The sequence below is a fragment of the Chlorocebus sabaeus genome, chromosome 16 (assembly GCF_047675955.1).
Source record: "Chlorocebus sabaeus isolate Y175 chromosome 16, mChlSab1.0.hap1, whole genome shotgun sequence".
In the NCBI taxonomy this organism is placed as follows: Eukaryota; Metazoa; Chordata; class Mammalia; order Primates; family Cercopithecidae; genus Chlorocebus; species Chlorocebus sabaeus.
The window spans coordinates 37,754,511-37,774,005 of record NC_132919.1 but is presented as its reverse complement, the minus strand read 5'-3'; the positions used below and the strand labels follow the sequence as shown (position 1 = coordinate 37,774,005).

General features: G+C 39.1%; 1 protein-coding gene across 1 annotated transcript; it reads left to right on the top strand.

Moving 5' to 3' along the window:
• The first annotated feature begins 6,980 nt into the window (after positions 1 to 6,980).
• NACA2 (nascent polypeptide associated complex subunit alpha 2) lies at positions 6,981 to 7,700 on the top strand. The gene has a single exon (XM_008011222.3). The coding sequence runs from the start codon at positions 7,020 to 7,022 to the stop codon at positions 7,683 to 7,685; it is 666 nt and encodes a 221-aa protein (XP_008009413.3). The 5' UTR covers positions 6,981 to 7,019; the 3' UTR covers positions 7,686 to 7,700.
• The last annotated feature ends 11,795 nt before the right edge of the window (positions 7,701 to 19,495 follow it).

Genomic DNA, 19,495 nt, shown 5'->3' with positions numbered 1-19,495 from the left:
TGTTTCTCTCAGGTTTGTCAAAGATCAGATGGCTGTAGATGTGTGGTATTATTTCTGAGGACTCTGTTCTGTTCCATTGGTCTATATCTCTGTTTTGGTACCAGTACCATGCTGTTTTGGTTACTGTAGCCTTGTAGTATAGTTTGAAGTCAGGTAGCGTGATGCCTCCAGCTTTGTTCTTTTGACTTAGGATTGTCTTGGAGATGCGGGCTCTTTTTTGGTTCCATATGAACTTTAAAGCAGTTTTTTCCAATTCTGTGAAGAAGCTCGTTGGTAGCTTGATGGGGATGGCATTGAATCTATAAATTACCTTGGGCAGTATGGCCATTTTCACAATATTGATTCTTCCTATCCATGAGCATGGTATGTTCTTCCATTTGTTTGTGTCTTCTTTGATTTCACTGAGCAGTGGTTTGTAGTTCTCCTTGAAGAGGTCCTTTACATCCCTTGTAAGTTGGATTCCTAGGTATTTTATTCTCTTTGAAGCAATTGTGAATGGAAGTTCATTCCTGATTTGGCTCTCTGTTTGACTGTCACTGGTGTATAAGAATGCTTGCGATTTTTGCACATTAATTTTGTATCCTGAGACTTTGCTGAAGTTGCTGATCAGCTTAAGGAGATTTTGGGCTGAGACAATGGGGTTTTCTAAATATACAATCATGTCGTCTGCAAACAGGGACAATTTGACTTCTTCTTTTCCTAACTGAATCCCCTTGATTTCTTTCTCTTGCCTGATTGCCCTAGCCAGAACTTCCAACACTATGTTGAATAGGAGTGGTGAGAGAGGGCATCCCTGTCTTGTGCCAGTTTTCAAAGGGAATTTTTCCAGTTTTTGCCCATTCAGTATGATATTGGCTGTGGGTTTGTCATAAATAGCTCTTATTATTTTGAGGTACGTTCCATCAATACCGAATTTATTGAGCGTTTTTAGCATGAAGGGCTGTTGAATTTTGTCAAAAGCCTTTTCTGCATCTATTGAGATAATGATGTGGTTCTTGTCTTTGGTTCTGTTTATATGCTGGATTATGTTTATTGATTTGCGAATGTTGAACCAGCCTTGCATCCCAGGGATGAAGCCCACTTGATCATGGTGGATAAGCTTTTTGATGTGCTGCTGAATCCGGTTTGCCAGTATTTTATTGAGGATTTTTGCATCGATGTTCATCAGGGATATTGGTCTAAAATTCTCTTTTTTTGTTGTGTCTCTGCCAGGCTTTGGTATCAGGATGATGTTGGCCTCATAAAATGAGTTAGGGAGGATTCCCTCTTTTTCTATTGATTGGAATAGTTTCAGAAGGAATGGTACCAGCTCCTCCTTGTACCTCTGGTAGAATTCAGCTGTGAATCCATCTGGTCCTGGACTTTTTTTGGTTGGTAGGCTATTAATTATTGCCTCAATTTCAGAGCCTACTATTGGTCTATTCAGGGATTCAACTTCTTCCTGGTTTAGTCTTGGAAGAGTGTAAGTGTCCAGGAAATTATCCATTTCTTCTAGATTTTCCAGTTTATTTGCGTAGAGGTGTTTATAGTATTCTCTGATGGTAGTTTGTATTTCTGTGGGGTCGGTGGTGATATCCCCTTTATCATTTTTAATTGCGTCGATTTGATTCTTCTCTCTTTTCTTCTTTATTAGTCTTGCTAGTGGTCTGTCAATTTTGTTGATCTTTTCAAAAAACCAACTCCTGGATTCATTGATTTTTTGGAGGGTTTTTTGTGTCTCTATCTCCTTCAGTTCTGCTCTGATCTTAGTTATTTCTTGCCTTCTGCTAGCTTTCGAATGTGTTTGCTCTTGCTTCTCTAGTTCTTTTAATTGCGATGTTAGAGTGTCAATTTTAGATCTTTCCTGCTTTCTCTTGTGGGCATTTAGTGCTATAAATTTCCCTCTACACACTGCTTTAAATGTGTCCCAGAGATTCTGGTATGTTGTATCTTTGTTCTCATTGGTTTCAAAGAACATCTTTATTTCTGCCTTCATTTCGTTATGTACCCAGTAGTCATTCAGGAGCAGGTTGTTCAGTTTCCATGTAGTTGAGCGGTTTTGATTGAGTTTCTTAGTCCTGAGTTCTAATTTGATTGCACTGTGGTCTGAGAGACAGTTTGTTATAATTTCTGTTCTTGTACATTTGCTGAGGAGTGCTTTACTTCCAATTACGTGGTCAATTTTGGAGTAAGTACGATGTGGTGCTGAGAAGAATGTATATTCTGTTGATTTGGGGTGGAGAGTTCTATAGATGTCTATTAGGTCTGCTTGCTGCAGAGATGAGTTCAATTCCTGGATATCCTTGTTAACTTTCTGTCTCGTTGATCTGTCTAATGTTGACAGTGGAGTGTTGAAGTCTCCCATTATTATTGTAGGGGAGTCTAAGTCTCTTTGTAAGTCTCTAAGGACTTGCTTTATGAATCTGGGTGCTCCTGTATTGGGTGCATATATATTTAGGATAGTTAGCTCTTCCTGTTGAATTGATCCCTTTACCATTATGTAATGGCCTTCTTTGTCTCTTTTGATCTTTGATGGTTTAAAGTCTGTTTTATCAGAGACTAGTATTGCAACCCCCGCTTTTTTGTGTTCTCCATTTGCTTGGTAAATCTTCCTCCATCCCTTTATTTTGAGCCTATGTATGTCTCTGCGTGTGAGATGGGTCTCCTGAATACAGCAGACTGATGGGTCTTGACTCTTTATCCAGTTTGCCAGTCTGTGTCTTTTAATTGGAGCATTTAGTCCATTTACATTTAAGGTTAAGATTGTTATGTGTGAACTTGATCCTGCCATTATGATATTAACTGGTTATTTTGCTCGTTAGTTGATGCAGTTTCTTCCTAGCCTTGATGGTCTTTACATTTTGGCATGTTTTTGCAATGGCTGGTACCGGTTGTTCCTTTCCATGTTTAGTGCTTCCTTCAGGGTCTCTTGTAAGGCAGGCCTAGTGGTGACAAAATCTCTAAGCATTTGCTTATCTGTAAAGGATTTTATTTCTCCTTCACTTATGAAACTTAGTTTGGCTGGATATAAAATTCTGGGTTTAAAATTCTTTTCTTTAAGAATGTTGAATATTGGCCCCCACTCTCTTCTGGCTTGAAGAGTTTCTGCCGAGAGATCTGCTGTTAGTCTGATGGGCTTCCCTTTGTGGGTAACCCGACCTTTCTCTCTGGCTGCCCTTAAGATTTTTTCCTTCATTTCAACTTTGGTGAATCTGGCAATTATGTGTCTTGGAGTTGCTCTTCTCGAGGAGTATCTTTGTGGCGTTCTCTGTATTTCCTGGATTTGAATGTTGGCCTGCCCTACTAGGTTGGGGAAGTTCTCCTGGATGATATCCTGAAGAGTGTTTTCCAACTTGGTTCCATTTTCCCCCTCACTTTCAGGCACCCCAATCAGACGTAGATTTGGTCTTTTTACATAATCCCATACTTCTTGCAGGCTTTGTTCATTTCTTTTTCTTCTTTTTTCTTTTGGTTTCTCTTCTCGCTTCATTTCATTCATTTGATCCTCCATCGCTGACATTCTTTCTTCCAGTTGATCGAGACGGTTACTGAAGCTTGTGCATTTGTCACGTATTTCTCGTGCCATGGTTTTCGTCTCTTTCATTTCGTTTGTGAGCTTCTCTGCATTAATTACTCTAGCCATCAATTCTTCCACTTTTTTTTCAAGATTTTTAGTTTCTTTGTGCTGGGTACGTAATTCCTCCTTTAGCTCTGAGAAATTTGATGGACTGAAGCCTTCTTCTCTCATCTCGTCGAAGTCATTCTCCGTCCAGCTTTGATCCGTTGCTGGCGATGAGCTGCGCTCCTTTGCCGGGGGAGATGCGCTCTTATTTTTTGAATTTCCAGCTTTTCTGCCCTGCTTTTTCCCCATCTTTGTGGTTTTATCTGCCTCTGGTCTTTGATGATGGTGATGTACTGATGGGGTTTTGGTGTAGGTGTCCTTCCTGTTTGATAGCTTTCCTTCTAACAGTCAGGAGCCTCAGCTGTAGGTTGTAGCTGTAGGAGATTGCTTGAGGTCCACTCCAGACCCTGTTTGCCTGGGTATCAGCAGCAGAGGCTGCAGAAGATAGAATATTTCTGAACAGCGAGTGTACCTGTCTGATTCTTGCTTTGGAATCTTCCTCTCAGGGGTGTACTCCACCCTGTGAGGTGTGGGGTGTCAGACTGCCCCTAGTGGGGGATGTCTCCCAGTTAGGCTACTCAGGGGTCAGGGACCCACTTGAGCAGGGAGTCTGTCCCTTCTCAGATCTCAACTCCCGTGTTGGGAGATCCACTGCTCTCTTCAAAGCTGTCAGACAGAGTCGTTTGCATCTGCAGAGCTGCTGCGTTTGTTATTATTTACTGTGCCCTGTCCCCAGAGGTGGAGTCTACAGAGACAGGCAGGTTTCCTTGAGCTGCTGTGAGCTCCACCCAGTTCGAGCTTCCCAGCAGCTTTGTTTAGCTACTTAAGCCTCAGCAATGGCAGGCGCCCCTCCCCCAGCCTCGCTGCTGCCTTGCCGGTAGATCACAGACTGCTGTGCTAGCAATTTGGGAGGCTCCGTGGGTGTGGGACACTCCCGGCCAGGTGTGGGATATGATCTCCTGGTGTGCCTGTCTGCTTAAAGCGCAGTAATGGGGTGGGAGTTACCCGATTTTCCAGGTGTTGTGTGTCTCAGTTCCCCTGGCTAGGAAAAGGGATTCCCTTCCCCCTTGCGCTTTCCAGGTGAGGCAATGCCTCGCCCTGCTTCAGCTCTCGCTGGTCGGGCTGCAGCAGCTGACCAGCACCGATCGTCTGGCACTCCCCAGTGAGATGAACCCAGTACCTCAGTTGAAAATGCAGAAATCGCCGGTCTTCTGTGTCGCTCGCGCTGGGAGTTGGAGACTGGAGCTGTTCCTATTCGGCCATCTTGCTCCGCCCCCCTCTTTTTAATTTTTTTTAAAGACAGAGTCTTGCTCTGTCACCCAGGCTGCAGTGCAGTGGCGTGATCTCAGCTCACTGCAACCTCTACCTCCTGGGTTCAAGCAATTCTCCTGCCTTAGCCTCTTGAGCAGCTGGGATTATAGGCAAGCCACCACACCCAGCTGATTTTTGTATTTTTTTTAGTAGAGGTGGGGTTTCACCATGTTGGTCAAGCTGGTCTTGAATTCCTGACCTTGTGATCCTCCTGCCCTGGCCTCCCAAAGTGCTGGGATTACAGGCGTGAGCCACCACACCTGACCAATAATAAGTTTTCTAAGATTTATTAATGTGGCTGTGTGCAACCTAGTTTACTAATTTTCACAATATGCCACAATTTATATCTTCTATTCTTTTTAAATGGTTTGTTTATATGTCTCTGTTTCTCATTTGATGAACAGAAACTGTGTCTTACCTATCTTTGCATGTTCCTCCCATTTAACCTGCTCAACCCAGCATATAGCACAGTATTTGCCTATCTCAGCTAGGACTTCAACACTGAATTACAACTCTATTGTGTTTCTTTAGTGAGCATTTTCTTCCTTCTATGCAGCACCTATTCCAAATCTTTTCCATCATACATAAACCTTTAACTCTCTTGCCTTCCCCTCACTGTCAGCAGACGGCTTCTCTAACCTCTTAGAAAAAAATAAATGTCACCAGATAGGAACTCCTTTGACTTTGTGCTACCAAACCTAAAAACCTACCTGCACCCAAATCCATATTTTTCTTCTTTCCTCCTATTACAATGAAAAGGATGTCTTTCTTGCTATTCAAGATTAATCGTTCTATATGTGCCATGGATTTCATTCTTGCGTCCTTGGAACCTTCACTGATCAACTTCCCTCTTTCATTTGTATTTAACTACTCCTTCTAGAATTTAAACATGCTCAGGTCTCTTCTTAGGAAGAATATATGTTTACCTATCTGCCAACTATAATTATGTCTTCAGCTACTGCACGGTCTCCTCCCGCACAGTTAAACTTCTTGTAAGAGTACTCTGATTTAATCCAATCTTTCCATTTCTTCAATTCCTACTTCTCAGCTCACTGCAATCTAACTGCCTTCTGAACCATCCCCTGTAACTGAAGCAAAAACTCTCTTAACGTATATTTAGCTAACATAATACAAATTGACTGATACTGTCTGTTGCCTTTATAAAACATATAGGCAGTAGCACTATAGCTAACGTGCTACTGCCTAGTACATACATGGATTTTTGTTTTTTGGTTTTCTTTTCTATGGATTTTTGTTTTCTCTATGTAGTTATAGGCTTACCAAGAATCAGTTGTGTTTATTTAACCTATTTATGCCGGGCATTCTTATTACTATAATTATGTAATTTAACTGATTATTACACATACTCATTATATAACTGTTATGTGAAATGTAAATAGAAAAAATAAAATAGTTGTTTCTGTACAAATTAAATTGAATGGTTTGGAAAGATTTACAATTTTCCACTGAATTGGGGTGAGCAAGAAAAGATGGAGGGAACATAAACATCTAGGATTCTGCATTCAGACTGCTTCATGAGCACCTTTGAGCTCTTGGTCTATTTAAAATAAACTATAAATATCTAGGATTCTGCATTCAGACTGCTTCATGAGCACCTTTGAGTTCTTGGTCTATTTTAAATAAACTAAAACAGGGAATGAGAGACACTACCTTTATGGATATGATTTATGTGAGAAAACCGAGGCTGAATTCCAATAAACAGATCATACTCAAAGAAAGGTTTAGGGCTCCTATCAAAAGATTGGCAAATAAAGGTACAGTGATATGTTTTCAGTTAAAATAGCATGTTAAATAAGGTAAATTTTAAAAAATGATTCCCCAATGTAGTCACTTTTTCAATGAACTGACCATTAAACAATTCCCAAGTGCCACTCACACCACACCACTCAGACCATGTAACTTACAGTTTCTAAATCCAATAGATCCTTTTCCATTCCAACTTGATTTGACCTCTTGGCAATATGTAACACCGTCGACAAATGTCTTTTTAAATGCTCTCTTTTCGCTTCCCTCTGCCACAGGCGCGGCTCACGCTCTTGCTCTCTCTCTTTCTGCCGCCATCTTACTTCCGCGTTCCCTGCACAAAATGCCGGGCGAAGTCACAGGAACCGTCCCTGCTACAGAGCAGGAGTTGCCGCAGCCCCAAGCTGAGACAGGGTCTGGAACAGCATCTGACAGTGGTGAATCAGTACCAGGGCTTGAAGAACAGGATTCCACCCAGACCATCACACAAAAAGCCCAGCTGGCGGGAGCGGCTGAAATTGATGAAAAACCAGTCAGTAAAGCAAAACAGAGTCGCAGTGAAAAGAAGGCACGGAAGGCTATGTCCAAACTGGGTCTTCTACAGGTTACAGGAGTGACTAGAATCAGTATCCGGAAATCTAAGAATATCCTCTTTGTCGTCACAAAACCAGATGTCTACAAGAGCCCTGCTTCTGATACCTGCATAGTTTTTGGGGAAACCAAGATCCAAGATTTATCTCAGCAAGCACAACTAGCAGCTGCTGAGAAATTCAAAGTTCAAGGTGAAGCTGTCTCAAACATTCAAGAAAACACACAGACTCCAACTGTACAAGAGGAGAGTGAAGAGGAAGAGGTCGATGAAACAGGTGTAGAAGTTAAGAACATAGAATTGGTCATGTCACAAGCAAATGTGTCGAAAGCGAAGGCAGTCCAAGCTCTGAAGAACAACAGTAATGATATTGTAAATGCAATTAAGAAAGCAACTTTTTTTGGTGTCTCAAAGGAGTAACTGCCGCTTGGTTTGAAATTTGTGCTGTTTCTATCATAAAGTTATGACTTCTTACTGGAAAAGAAAAGACAAGACAAGAAAAGAAAAGAAAAGGAAAGAAAAGCTCTCTTTTTTTGGTCTCCAAGCACCGTACTCTCCGGATCTACCTTCTTCCCTAGCTTATTCTTCAGTTTCCCTTGTGGTCATCTTTTCTCCTACCCAGTTCTTAAATATTAGTGCATCTCAGGGGTCTTTCCGAGGCCTTGTGTTCTTTTCACTCTGCACACCCAACATAGGTGATCAGATTCATTCCTCTTGCTGATGATCCTCAAATGGTTTCAGTCTCATCTTTGTCCCAAGACACAGACTTGGATATCCAGCCACCTACATACCATCTTTCCTTGGATACTCTCCCAGCACCTCAATCACAGCATAGCCAAAAGTATACTCATCATCTCTCCTCCACTGGATAACTAGAGCTCCTTCTGCAATGTCCCCAGCTCAGTGAAAGCCACCATCACACCCTTCATTCCCAAACCAGCTACTCAATACTCATCCTTAACTCTTCCCTATCCTTTAAAATCTCTGACATCCAATAAATCTTCAAGTCCTATTACTACTACCTCCTAAGCATTTCTCAGATTCATGCACTTCTCTGTATCTCTACTGCCATCATCCTCTCCCAGATTTTCCTAATAACCTTCTAAACCATCTCTCTACCTCCAGTCTCTTTTCTCTCTGATTCAATTTGCAACCAGAATTGCATATCCCTTCTTTAGTGTATGAGCAACTGAAATAGTCTGAACTCTTCATGTGGCTTATTAGACCTCGAATGGTCTGGCCTCTGCCAGTCTTCTGCTATTCCTGTAAATGCTCTGGTCATACTGAATGTCTTTCAGTTCCTGCAACATCATGCTCCCTTGCCCTCAAGCGTTTACACATGTTGTTCCCTCTACCTGGAACATTCCTAGTCATCTTTCAAATCTCAGCTTCAAAATAATTTCCTCAGGAAAGTTTACCCTAATCCCTAGACTAGGTTAGGTCTCTCTGAAATACGTTCTCATTATGCCTCTCTTTGCTGCAATTGCTTGTTTAGTATTTGTCTTCTTAATTGGATGAAGTCTCTACGAGAACAGTGGCCATGTCTTTCCTATTCGCTGCTGGATTCCTAGCCCAGTTCCTATCGAGTAATAGGGACTCAATAATTGTTGAGCAAATGAATGAAAGAACAAATCGACAATAGCTAGCCCTCAATAATTGTTTGTTGGATGAATAGTCTTAAAAACAAATATACTATTAAATATAACTTGCTGTCCAGAGGAGAGTTGTCCTCAGCAAACTCACTGCCATGAGATATGTTATTCCAGAATCTGAAATTCTAGAGTTCTTTTTGGAATTGCCTTCATAACATGTGATATGTTCTCCTAAATACTCTAGATAGTGGCAAATATTCACACTTTGAGATTGGATTTTATTTTGGAAGCAGCAAAATCATTCAGAGCCAAAATGGGTGATCAAGCTGGGTAACTCCACCAGAGGTGAAAAATTAATTATGTGTGACTATAAATTAATGAGTCTGAGTTTTCTATATGGCTCATAAACTAGGTCATAAGGCAATTCCAATAGAGAAGTTCCCAAAGTGTTTTGATCTAATGCAGGATTGTTACAATGTTTGTACAGCTTCCTAAGGGAACTCCTTTGTAGGGGGTATTGCTCATTTGATGTATACAGTCAGACATTTTTCAAAAATCTTGTTTCTTTTAGACACACTTTTATGTACATATGAGCTTTCTCCAAGCTTCAGCAAAAGCATAATATGGTAGAGCCCATAAAATAGAAGCAAATGTTACTTATCATCTTCATTATTGTGAATTCTTACAATAATATGCAAATTATTGATCATCAAAATTTGGCCACAGGTCACCACAAAACAAAGTTACTTTAGCCCACCTACTTCAAATACCTCCAACTAAATGTTATGAAATGTAGATAATCCTGTGCCAACTAAGATAGTTCTCCAGGGTACCAACCACTGTGAGATTGGGTTGGCACTGTTCACTGAAGTTAATGAGTGAGTCCAAGGTTCACAGCACTGATGATGCCCTCACACTCTGGTCAGAAGCCTCGAAATAATGTATTAATGGTCATAAGGGAAATCATGGGCAAGAACAGAACTAGAGAAATAAATCTACTAAAAGCAATAATAGATCTCATTTAGATCCCCCACTATGAGCAAGAAATTATGCTAAGCTAAGCACTTAATATGCAGGTGTTATTTTTCATTTTAGAACACAAAGCTAAGAGAGGTTGATGAAACTCATTATCATACATCTCTCAATTAGAAGAGCTAGACTGAGAACCCATGGTCTACATGATTCCAAAGCCCATGTTCTTTCCACTTCACTCAAATTATGTAATGAACTGGAACGAGGCCACTCTCATATGCAAAAATGGTACATTTTTAGATCCCACCTCTATCACTGTAATTCTTTTTGTGCCCATTTTTTCAGCAGTGTCTCAGTCTTCTGGCAGCTTTACCTTCTTCAAAATGAGCATCAAAGTTTTCTGTTGGGTACCTTTTCCTCAACTTTTTACTATAATGTTGAGCATTTTCTGGCCATGTTCTTGACTTTCCTTGAAGAGCTATGCCAACCTTCTAACTTCATTGCCCCCAAAGTTGTTACTCCCCATCCTTCTCAGATGATCTTCCCCATGGAAACCGATTTTCCATGATCTTTACTTCTTGTAGAATGGCAGGCACATTCTTGAAGGAAGGCACCAAGCCTTCCCTAAGGGGAATTTTTCTTGCCACTTAATAATTGAGTCTGTTATGGGGAAGGGTGGAGTGGGAATGAGGGCCGATGGAATATTTCTAGTTACTAAATCTGATGTCTGTATCTTGTTCAAGTACAGACTCCAGTGTGGATCTGGACCTTGCTACTGGACTCTGTCAGTCTCTAGGGAAGGCATCAGCTGCCATAACATTTTTATCATTTCTCTGTCTTGATTATGCCATTATGTAGATGGAACCAAATTCAGTTACCACTTTTAACTAGGTGCCCTCGATGAGGTTCTTGGAGAGAAACATGATTCATCTTGTGTAGGTAGGCTGGCACATTATCTCTGTTTTCTGGCTTAATAGTAGCAAAAAACTATGATGCAAGAGTCTTTAGTGCCCAGTGATAGGGAAGCATCCAGCTAAAGAAATTAGTAAGACCTTGTGTCATGAAACTCTGTGAATCCATTTTTTCTACCTGTTTACAAGTTAGCATGCTTTAACCTCATCTCCTTGTGCGTTGGACTTCATAGAGTTTATTTTAAGGTCCGTAGAGTCTGTTTCTAGCTCATCATTAATTTTAATCCTTTGTCTATCCCTTGCCATTCATCGTGATTTATTTAATTATGTATTATAAGCATCTCTTGAGTCACCTCTGCTCATACGGATCTTTTTTGGGCCCAAAAAATAATATATAATTTTACAAGCCATACTCTATTCTCAAAGATCCTCTTATATTGTAATGAGGAGGGTAAACACATGAAAAAAAAAAACTTACCTAAGATAAATATTTCAAAGGATATAAGAAATAATTAGAAAGAACACATCCAGGTGTGGTGGCTCACACCTCCAATCCCAGCTCTTTGAGAGGCTGGGTGGGAGGATCAGTTGAGCACAGGAGTTTGAGACAAGCCTGGGCAGCATGGCAAAACCCCATCTCTACAAAAAATATGAAAATTAGCTGGGGGTGGTGGCATGCACCTGTAGTCTCAGCTACTCGGGAGGCTGAAATAGGAGGACTCCTTGAGCCTGGGAGGTCGAGGCTGCAGTGAGCTGTGATTCAGCTGCACTCCAACCTGGGTTAAAAAAGTAATAATAAAATAAAGTAAAAATAAAAATAAAGAAAACATGCAAAGAAGAGAATTATTAGGAGCCTCAAATTGTTATTTTAGCAGACCTCTTTTTATCCATGTATTTATCTAACATTTTGCTCAGAGCAGCTTACACTATTATTAGTCTACTAGTACTAATTTTCCAAGGTTTCCGCAAAGTGATTTAGTAGCAGGAATAATTATTCTCATCAAATACACAAGGGAAATAATCAGAACAGGATTTGTACAAGGTCTCATGACAATTATAGAAAAGATATTTAGATGTCTTGACTCCTAGCAATTTACTAAAAATAAATAGATTTCTAGGGAGATTTGGCCACATGTTTCTTCATTATCTGTTAGTCTACACATTTCTTCCTTACATCTGTAAAGCTTTAAGTGTGGAAAACAAATTCCAGGATGTGATAATTAGTGATAAAAGGGCTAAGGATTATCAAGAAAGAAACCCAAGAAGAGAAACATGCACAAAATGTTGAAAAAAACTAGCAATGATTTTTATACTTGTTTTACTCTAAATCATCATTTTTTGAACTTTTAACCATGACTCACATTAATAAATACATTTGATCTTAAGACTCAAAGTTGCTATCTTCACTGTGTGAAATGTACCTTTGCCGTTATATCTATTTCAATTTTTAAAATTCTGGTCAGGACCCAATAAATGGGTCAAAATCCATAGATTGAAAATTCTTGCTTTAAATTGTCCACAGCTAAAAAAAAAAAAAAAAAAAAAAAAAAAAAAAGGATGAGTTAAATGATAATATAGGTTAGTCCAAGCCAACTTTAGTAACTTGACATGATCATTTCTATTCCTCACTGACAAATATATACTTTAAAAAACAGAGAAACCTAGTGTGCTTGAATAATTTTTTTCTTTTTTCTTTCTTTCTTTTTTTTTTTTTTGAAACGGAGTTTCACTCTTGTTGCCCAAGCTGGAGTGCAATGGTGTGATCTTGGCTCACCACAACCTCCGCCTCCTGGGTTCAAGTGATACTCCTGCCTCAGCCTCCCGAGTAGCTGGGATTACAGGCATGCGCCACCACACCTGGCTAATTTTGTATTTTTAGTAGAGATGGGGTTTCTCCATATTGGTCAGGCTGGTCTTGAACTCCTGACCTCAGGTGATCTGCCTGCCTCGGCCTCCCAACACGCTGGGATTACAAGCATGAGTCACCGTGCCTGGTCTAATATTTTCTTATAAGACTCATCTGGGAATGTAGAACATTTTGTTTGTCTTCTATGAATCATTACAAGAAATGCTTTTACTGAATTTTGCACCCATTTTTTAAATAAAGGAAATGATACAAATGGTATTCTAATTCCATTTTAAAAACTTTCAAAAGAAGGAAGTTATTAATAAATGTGTTCAACATTACATATTTTTAGGATATTGATGAGTTTTTGCTTAGGTTGCCTGTTCTTATTTTAATGTAATAGTCCAAAAAGAATAGACGGATGTATTTGTTGTTTTTGTTTTAAATCAACTAGTGTGAACTTTCAACAGAAGATTTCTGCATTCTCAAATAAATCATTTATATCAGATTCATCTGTTCCTTTTCATATGGTTTATCACAAGTGGGTTGCAGCTGGCAGCCTTACAAACTGGAATTTGGGTTCTATTAACAGCTCCAGTGAACGATTTCTCTCTGGTATCTGGGCTTCTTCATTGCTACACACGCTGAAGATGGCTTTAGCACAATTACTTAAAGCTCTCTCAATTAGAAATTGCAAGATAGCTGTCATCAAACTCATGTAACGTGGACCAGCCAAGTGTCTGGCAGAATTCATGTGTGCAACAGATTAAATACCTACATTGTTTTCTCATCTTGAAGCAAACACATCGCTTTTATAGCTAATGGAAAAATCAGAAGTGTTTCCATTATCTTAGTTTTAAAAATATATATACAACAAAGCAAATCTCAAAGTAAAATGCATGTTTTTAAAATATCACATTTAGGAAGTGGATAAAATAGCTTTCTTTTTCATCAGAGTGAAACTTTAGCATCATTTTTAAGATGTGAAATGTAAAAATAATGAGAGATTGGTAGCTTTTGAGTAAGTAGCATAGTTGCTAAACACAATGAATTTTACTGTCTGGAAAGTTCATTTAAAATTCACTCTACTTCTAAGCAATATTGTATCATACAGTAGAAAATGCATTAGGCTGTATAGAAGGCCTGGGATCTGGGCTTAACCATTTACTGACAGTGTAATTTTAGATCATTTGCTTAACCTTTCTAGGCCTCAATTTCCTAATTTTAAAAATGAAGGTGTTGAACCACATGGTTTCTAAACTCTATAGTATCTTGGGAATAGTTAGGGTTGAGTTATGTATTTAGTATATGAACATTAACAGACAAGAATTATGACTCTTTTCTTTCCACATTAATTAGTTGGTACCTAACATCACACATGTAGGAAGTAAAACAGTGTCTTTGTTTGAATGCCATAAAGTTTAATAAACATTAAAAAAAAAACTCTGACCCCTCTTGGAAACTAATAGAAAAGAGTTTTCTAAAAGTCTATTCTGGGCCATGCACAGTGGCTCAAGCCTGTGATCCTAGCACTTTGGGAGGCCGAGGTGGGAGGATCACTTGAGGCCAGGAGTTCAAGAGCAGCCTGGGCAACATAGCGAGACCCCATTGTTACAAAAAATAAAAATAAAAAAATTGTCTGGGTGACATGGTTTGGATGTTTGTCCCTGCCAAATCTCATGTTGAAATGTATTCCCCATTGTTGGAGATGGGGACTGGTAGCACGTGCCTGTAGTCCCAGCTACTTGGGAGACTTTGGCAGGAGGATCACTTGAGTCCAGGAGTTCAAGGTTGCAATGAGCTGTGAACATGTCACTGCACTCCAGCCTGGGCAACAGAGCAAGAGCCTGTCTCTCTCTAAAAAAAATTTAAAAGCCCATTCTTCTTATCTAGGCAAAGCTAGTGATTACTATCCTAAAACAATAAATGCTATAGAAAAACCATTAACGAAGGCTGAGAGAGTAATAAAACAGTGTGCTCATCCACTCATCTCAGTGAAGAAAGGCAGTGTGTTTTCATACAATTGAATTCAACAAAAATTATACTTACTTATGAATACCAGGGTTACCAGAGACGGGGAATGGTGACCATCTGGAGCTAAGAAGTTTCTTCTTCATGTAATCACAGTAATGACATCATTCATACGTGGCAGAACATAGTAAAGCATTTATCTTTCATTCGACAAGGTGGTGTGTTTTCTGTTTAGTTGGGTGTAGTATTTGTATTCTGAATCTAATGATGTGCTTTTTAAACCGTTTTCTTATTTTTGCCTTGTTTGTAGTACATCATTTAGAATCTTGCCTCTGGGTCTAACAAATTGCCCGATGTCAATGCAGATATGTATAGTTGTTCCCAAATGGATAACATATGCCAATATTTTCTGCTTTTCCCTCAATAAACACACTTCTGGGCATATTCTTGACCCTGATCCCGATGAGAAGTCTAAATGTATTCTCTCTCAGCAAGATCAGCTTCCCCTGTGGGTTTTCCCCTGTGGCTGTGATTTCAAAAATTAAATACACTTTAGAGAAATAATATGATCCTTTACCTGTAAATATTATTTGCATAAATATAGACCTGAATGAAGTTTGTGAAATAATATTAGAAGTTATTCAGAACAAAAAGTTAAGGATTATTGGCAATAAAGTCCACCAACTTTAAACTCTCTAAGTATCTACTTAGGGACATCCAAAAACCTGGGATTCTGCCTTTTTCTCTCTTCCACAATAACTTCTTCAACTGAGCCTACTCTCAAATACTTACTCTGAAATGAATTCTAAGGTTAGTTTCAAGGAATCCAGGTTAAAGATGTTTGATTTCTGATTATTTGTTTGCCTTCTAGATATTTGTTTCAAATACATCTGTAAACTGAACATCTGTGGTAAGCAAATGTTGGCCATTTAGCCATTCATTCATTTATTCTCTCGCTCATTTGTTAAATATTTATTGAGTGCCTTCATTGTTGTAGGCATTGTGTTAAGCATTGAGGATGCAAAAATGGAATGAACTCTCCCCTAAGAGTAATATTAATGATATCATTAAAGCTAATATTCAGCAAAGTAAATGAAATTTAATAACTTTTTATTTAAAAAATAATCCTTTATTTCAAGTGATTTTCTCTATTGTTTTCTATTATTGATTTGAAGTTATTATTTCACTTATTTTTTGCTTTCTTGTCTTCAAAACAGTTTGGCTAAGAGTTATTTATGGCTTTAACACCACATCTTGCCAGAAAAAAAAAAAAAAGATCAGTAAATGCATTTAAACATTTTATGAATTTTAGCTGGCTTCTAATTATTATTTGATTCTAATTTTTGCTTTAAAACAAATTTATATTTTCATTATATGCTTGGGTCCTGGAATGTTAGAAAAATGGCGGGAAATCTCTCCCAGCAGGTCTTTGGGGAATGGATCTCGAAGGTTATGTATTTAGAGAGGATTATAATAGGTCTGAGCTCAGAGATCAGGAGCCAGTACACACCACAAAAGCAAATATAATTATTAATAGGACACATAATGGAAAGTTTAACTGTGTATAAGAGAAATCAATAGTCTCTTTCCACTCTAGGAGGGGCTGACTGTCATGTTAAAGAGTGTCCTGGTTCAAATGCAAAACAAAACTCGTGATCGAATGCCTTCCCAAAATAGAGGATAAGTTCAGGTGTTTACCTTTAATAGTCTTTCTGCTCAGGGCATTAAAAATGGTGGATTAAAATGAAAAACATTCTGTATGTGGAGAGAAAAAAATACTGCTAAATGGTAAGGTAATTCTTATTCAAACTAAAAACATCTCTTTTTCTTTCACTCAAATTGAGTCATCAGAATGTGTAGTATTATGCTTAAGCCAATAAAAGGAAGAAAGAATAAAATACTCAGAAGTAAAACATGTCCATACGTACACAGTTTCAAGTTAGAAGTGGTTGGCTAATTATCTTACTAGGTTGCTATCCAACTACAATGCTTCGGGCTTTAAATCTCTAAAGTGCTGCGCAAATATTAATGAATTGATTCTTACAACACTTTTTAAAATGTGTGTGTTGTCATTGAGATTTCTAAGACAAAGAGAGAAATTTCAAGTCATTGCAGTGAGGGTACACTGGGCTGGAAGGACTGTGGCAAGTTTAAGATATCATTAAATAAGTTAGTCCTGTTCCAGAGGCAAGAGAGGTACTTCTGGAAAAATTAGGGAAGAATTCAAGATTGGACGTGATTACAGGCCAAAATAAACAATAATTGCTACAGATCAGAGCAGAGAGGTAAAAAGCCATATCAATCTTAGAGCAATGGGCTATTTTGCTTCTTAAGAAACGGGAGGCCTTAACAGACTATGATTTCATCTTACATCCATACGACTTCAGCACTGTAGCTGGTTTGAGATGAGAGGAGGAGTTGCTCTTCCTCGGCTAACTCTGAACACATATGTAACATTAACTATCCCTACACTCAAAGGCCATTTCGTCAGCATCTAAGATGAGTGCAATCTTGCTTGTCAAATATTCCCAAAACAAGAGGCAATAAAAACCAGGCATTCTCCAGGAGCAAATCTTAGAGAATGACCAGGAATGCGGAGGGTGGGCAAACATGATGCACTTTTCCCCATGAGTTCTCTCTACCCTGCCTTTCCCGCCCCCCCCCCCCCCCCCAATAAATGAGCTAATTCATGAGATTTCCAAATGCATTCTTTTGACATATGGTAAGAGTGTAAACATACTGAATTTATTTCAGAGGAAGAAGTAACCTGATTGATTCAAACAGTACCTCAGAATTTATTCAGTAATGTCAAAAGTCACAACTTCTTTTTATCACTTTGGATTCACAAAATTGCATCAGAGGAAGATATATGCTTGAGTGTGATTGCTCCCAGACATGCATTTTTCTTCCATTGAGGATCTGAAATAATACTAAAAGACCAGCTTGCACTCATGTGGGTCTTGGTGGCACCCCTCCAGCATGACTTCCCCTGAACACTATGCCAAAACCTGTAAAACCGTGAGGTTATATCCTGACACCAGTCATTTTCTCTCTGGCATTTAAATTGGGACTCTTCTGTTGATATAACTGTACTCCAGGTTTAACTAGCTATCTTGTATTGCTTTTTTGAGGGGAGGGCAGGAGTGATGAGCGGGCCAGTATGGGAGTGAACACGTGAAACATCAAAAGGATGTGAGAAGTTGCTAAATAATAGAAGAGCTCTAAAACTAGAGATAATGATATTCTTACACTTAGAAATGAGCAATGTGAAACTCAAAGCCCATTTTAATTGCATGTAGAGAAAGCACACACTGGAATGAAGTCAAGTCTGGCGGAGGATTAAGTCTTCATTCCTTTTCAGGAGGGAGAGCCCCTCCTACGCACGTGTGTCACCACGCTAACAGGCGGCAGGAGACACTGTTGCACTGTGCTCTCTTCCTCAAGCGAGAGGCCTGGGGATGAAATCAGAGATCACTTGCTTGTGAATATGGGGGAAAGAACCCATTTTTACTGCAAGGATTTAATGTGATGTTGATGGTAAGTGACATGATCACTGAAAACAGATGCCATATGGAGTCTTATTGATTGATGTGCAGATCTCTGACAGCAGAAGCACAGGTTGTCAGTTTGCCTTCATGGTTGTCTTCCTGAAATCTAGTCAGGAAAGGCTCATCTTCATTTCAAATGCTGGAACGTGAATCACGCTGACAGAGGAAGACAGGGTTCTTCTAGCTGGCCTTTTAATTTCTTTTTTTTTTTTTTTTTTTTTTGAGGCAGAGTCTCGCTCTGTGGCCCAGACTGGAGTGCAGTGGCCAGATCTCAGCTCACTGCAAGCTCCGCCTCCCGGATTTACGCCATTCTCCTGCCTCAGCCTCCCGAGTAGCTGGGACTACAGGCGCCCGCCACCTCGCCCGGCTAGTTTTTTGTATTTTTTAGTAGAGACGGGGTTTCACTGTGTTAGCCAGGATGGTCTCGATCTCCTGACCTCGTGATCCGCCCGTCTCGGCCTCCCAAAGTGCTGGGATTACAGGCTTGAGCCACCGCGCCCGGTCTGGCCTTTTTATTTCTAAGTGTAAGCAACAGGCGGAAATTTCTCTAAAGGTGAGACTGGAATTTTGAAATCCCCCTTCACAAAGTCTCATCTTTAAATGAAAATTTCCTCTTAATAGTTCACTAGGACCTGTTGTTTTCTTTTTGTTTTGTTTTGTTTTGCTCAAAACAATGTTTTATTATCCTTTTAGACAGTTGCTATTATCTTTAAAGAGTTGCCATCTTTCCAGATCTATGTGTGACAACTTTGGTTAACTTGGGGTTTTGTGGAATGAGGGATTACAGCCCCTTGTGCTTTTGTGTGAGTTTAGATGATTACATAGTCCAAAGAGATAACACAACTTCACCATGTGTAGTAAAACAGGGACTTAAATTAGGAAACCTCGCAGGAGGCAGCTAGAAGAGCCCCTTCCCCTGAACTAAGTTTGGGAGACATATGCAGTTTGCTTTTAATGGGTGTGGTCTGATCAAGCAAACCAATTGAATGAAATATATTCTTTAGACTCTCAAAGAATGATGTATATATTATTAGCTACTAATTGTGTGCGATTCTGTAAAAAAAAAAAAAAAAGCACTTGGCAACAACATCGGAAATTATGGCATTGGATAACATGATACAGAGTTAAGGCATCGGAAGCCAAAGCCCTTACATACTTTATTCCAATGATAGATTCTAATTATATTTTCTGGATTTGTTTTTGATCAATTAGCTCATATTATATTTGTTTTAACAATATGTATCATTTTAAATAATATTTATTAGATATTTTTCTACTATAAAAGCATACATATTTTTCATTAAATGCATGGATAATATAACAAAAACCACCCATATTTTTACACCCCAAAGACAACCAATAAATTTTTCTGTGCATGGGTTTTTATATT

Bases quoted from the DNA above. Each gene is read 5' to 3' on its own strand.
- NACA2 (XM_008011222.3), top strand. From the start codon at position 7,020: ATGCCGGGCGAAGTCACAGGAACCGTCCCTGCTACAGAGCAGGAGTTG.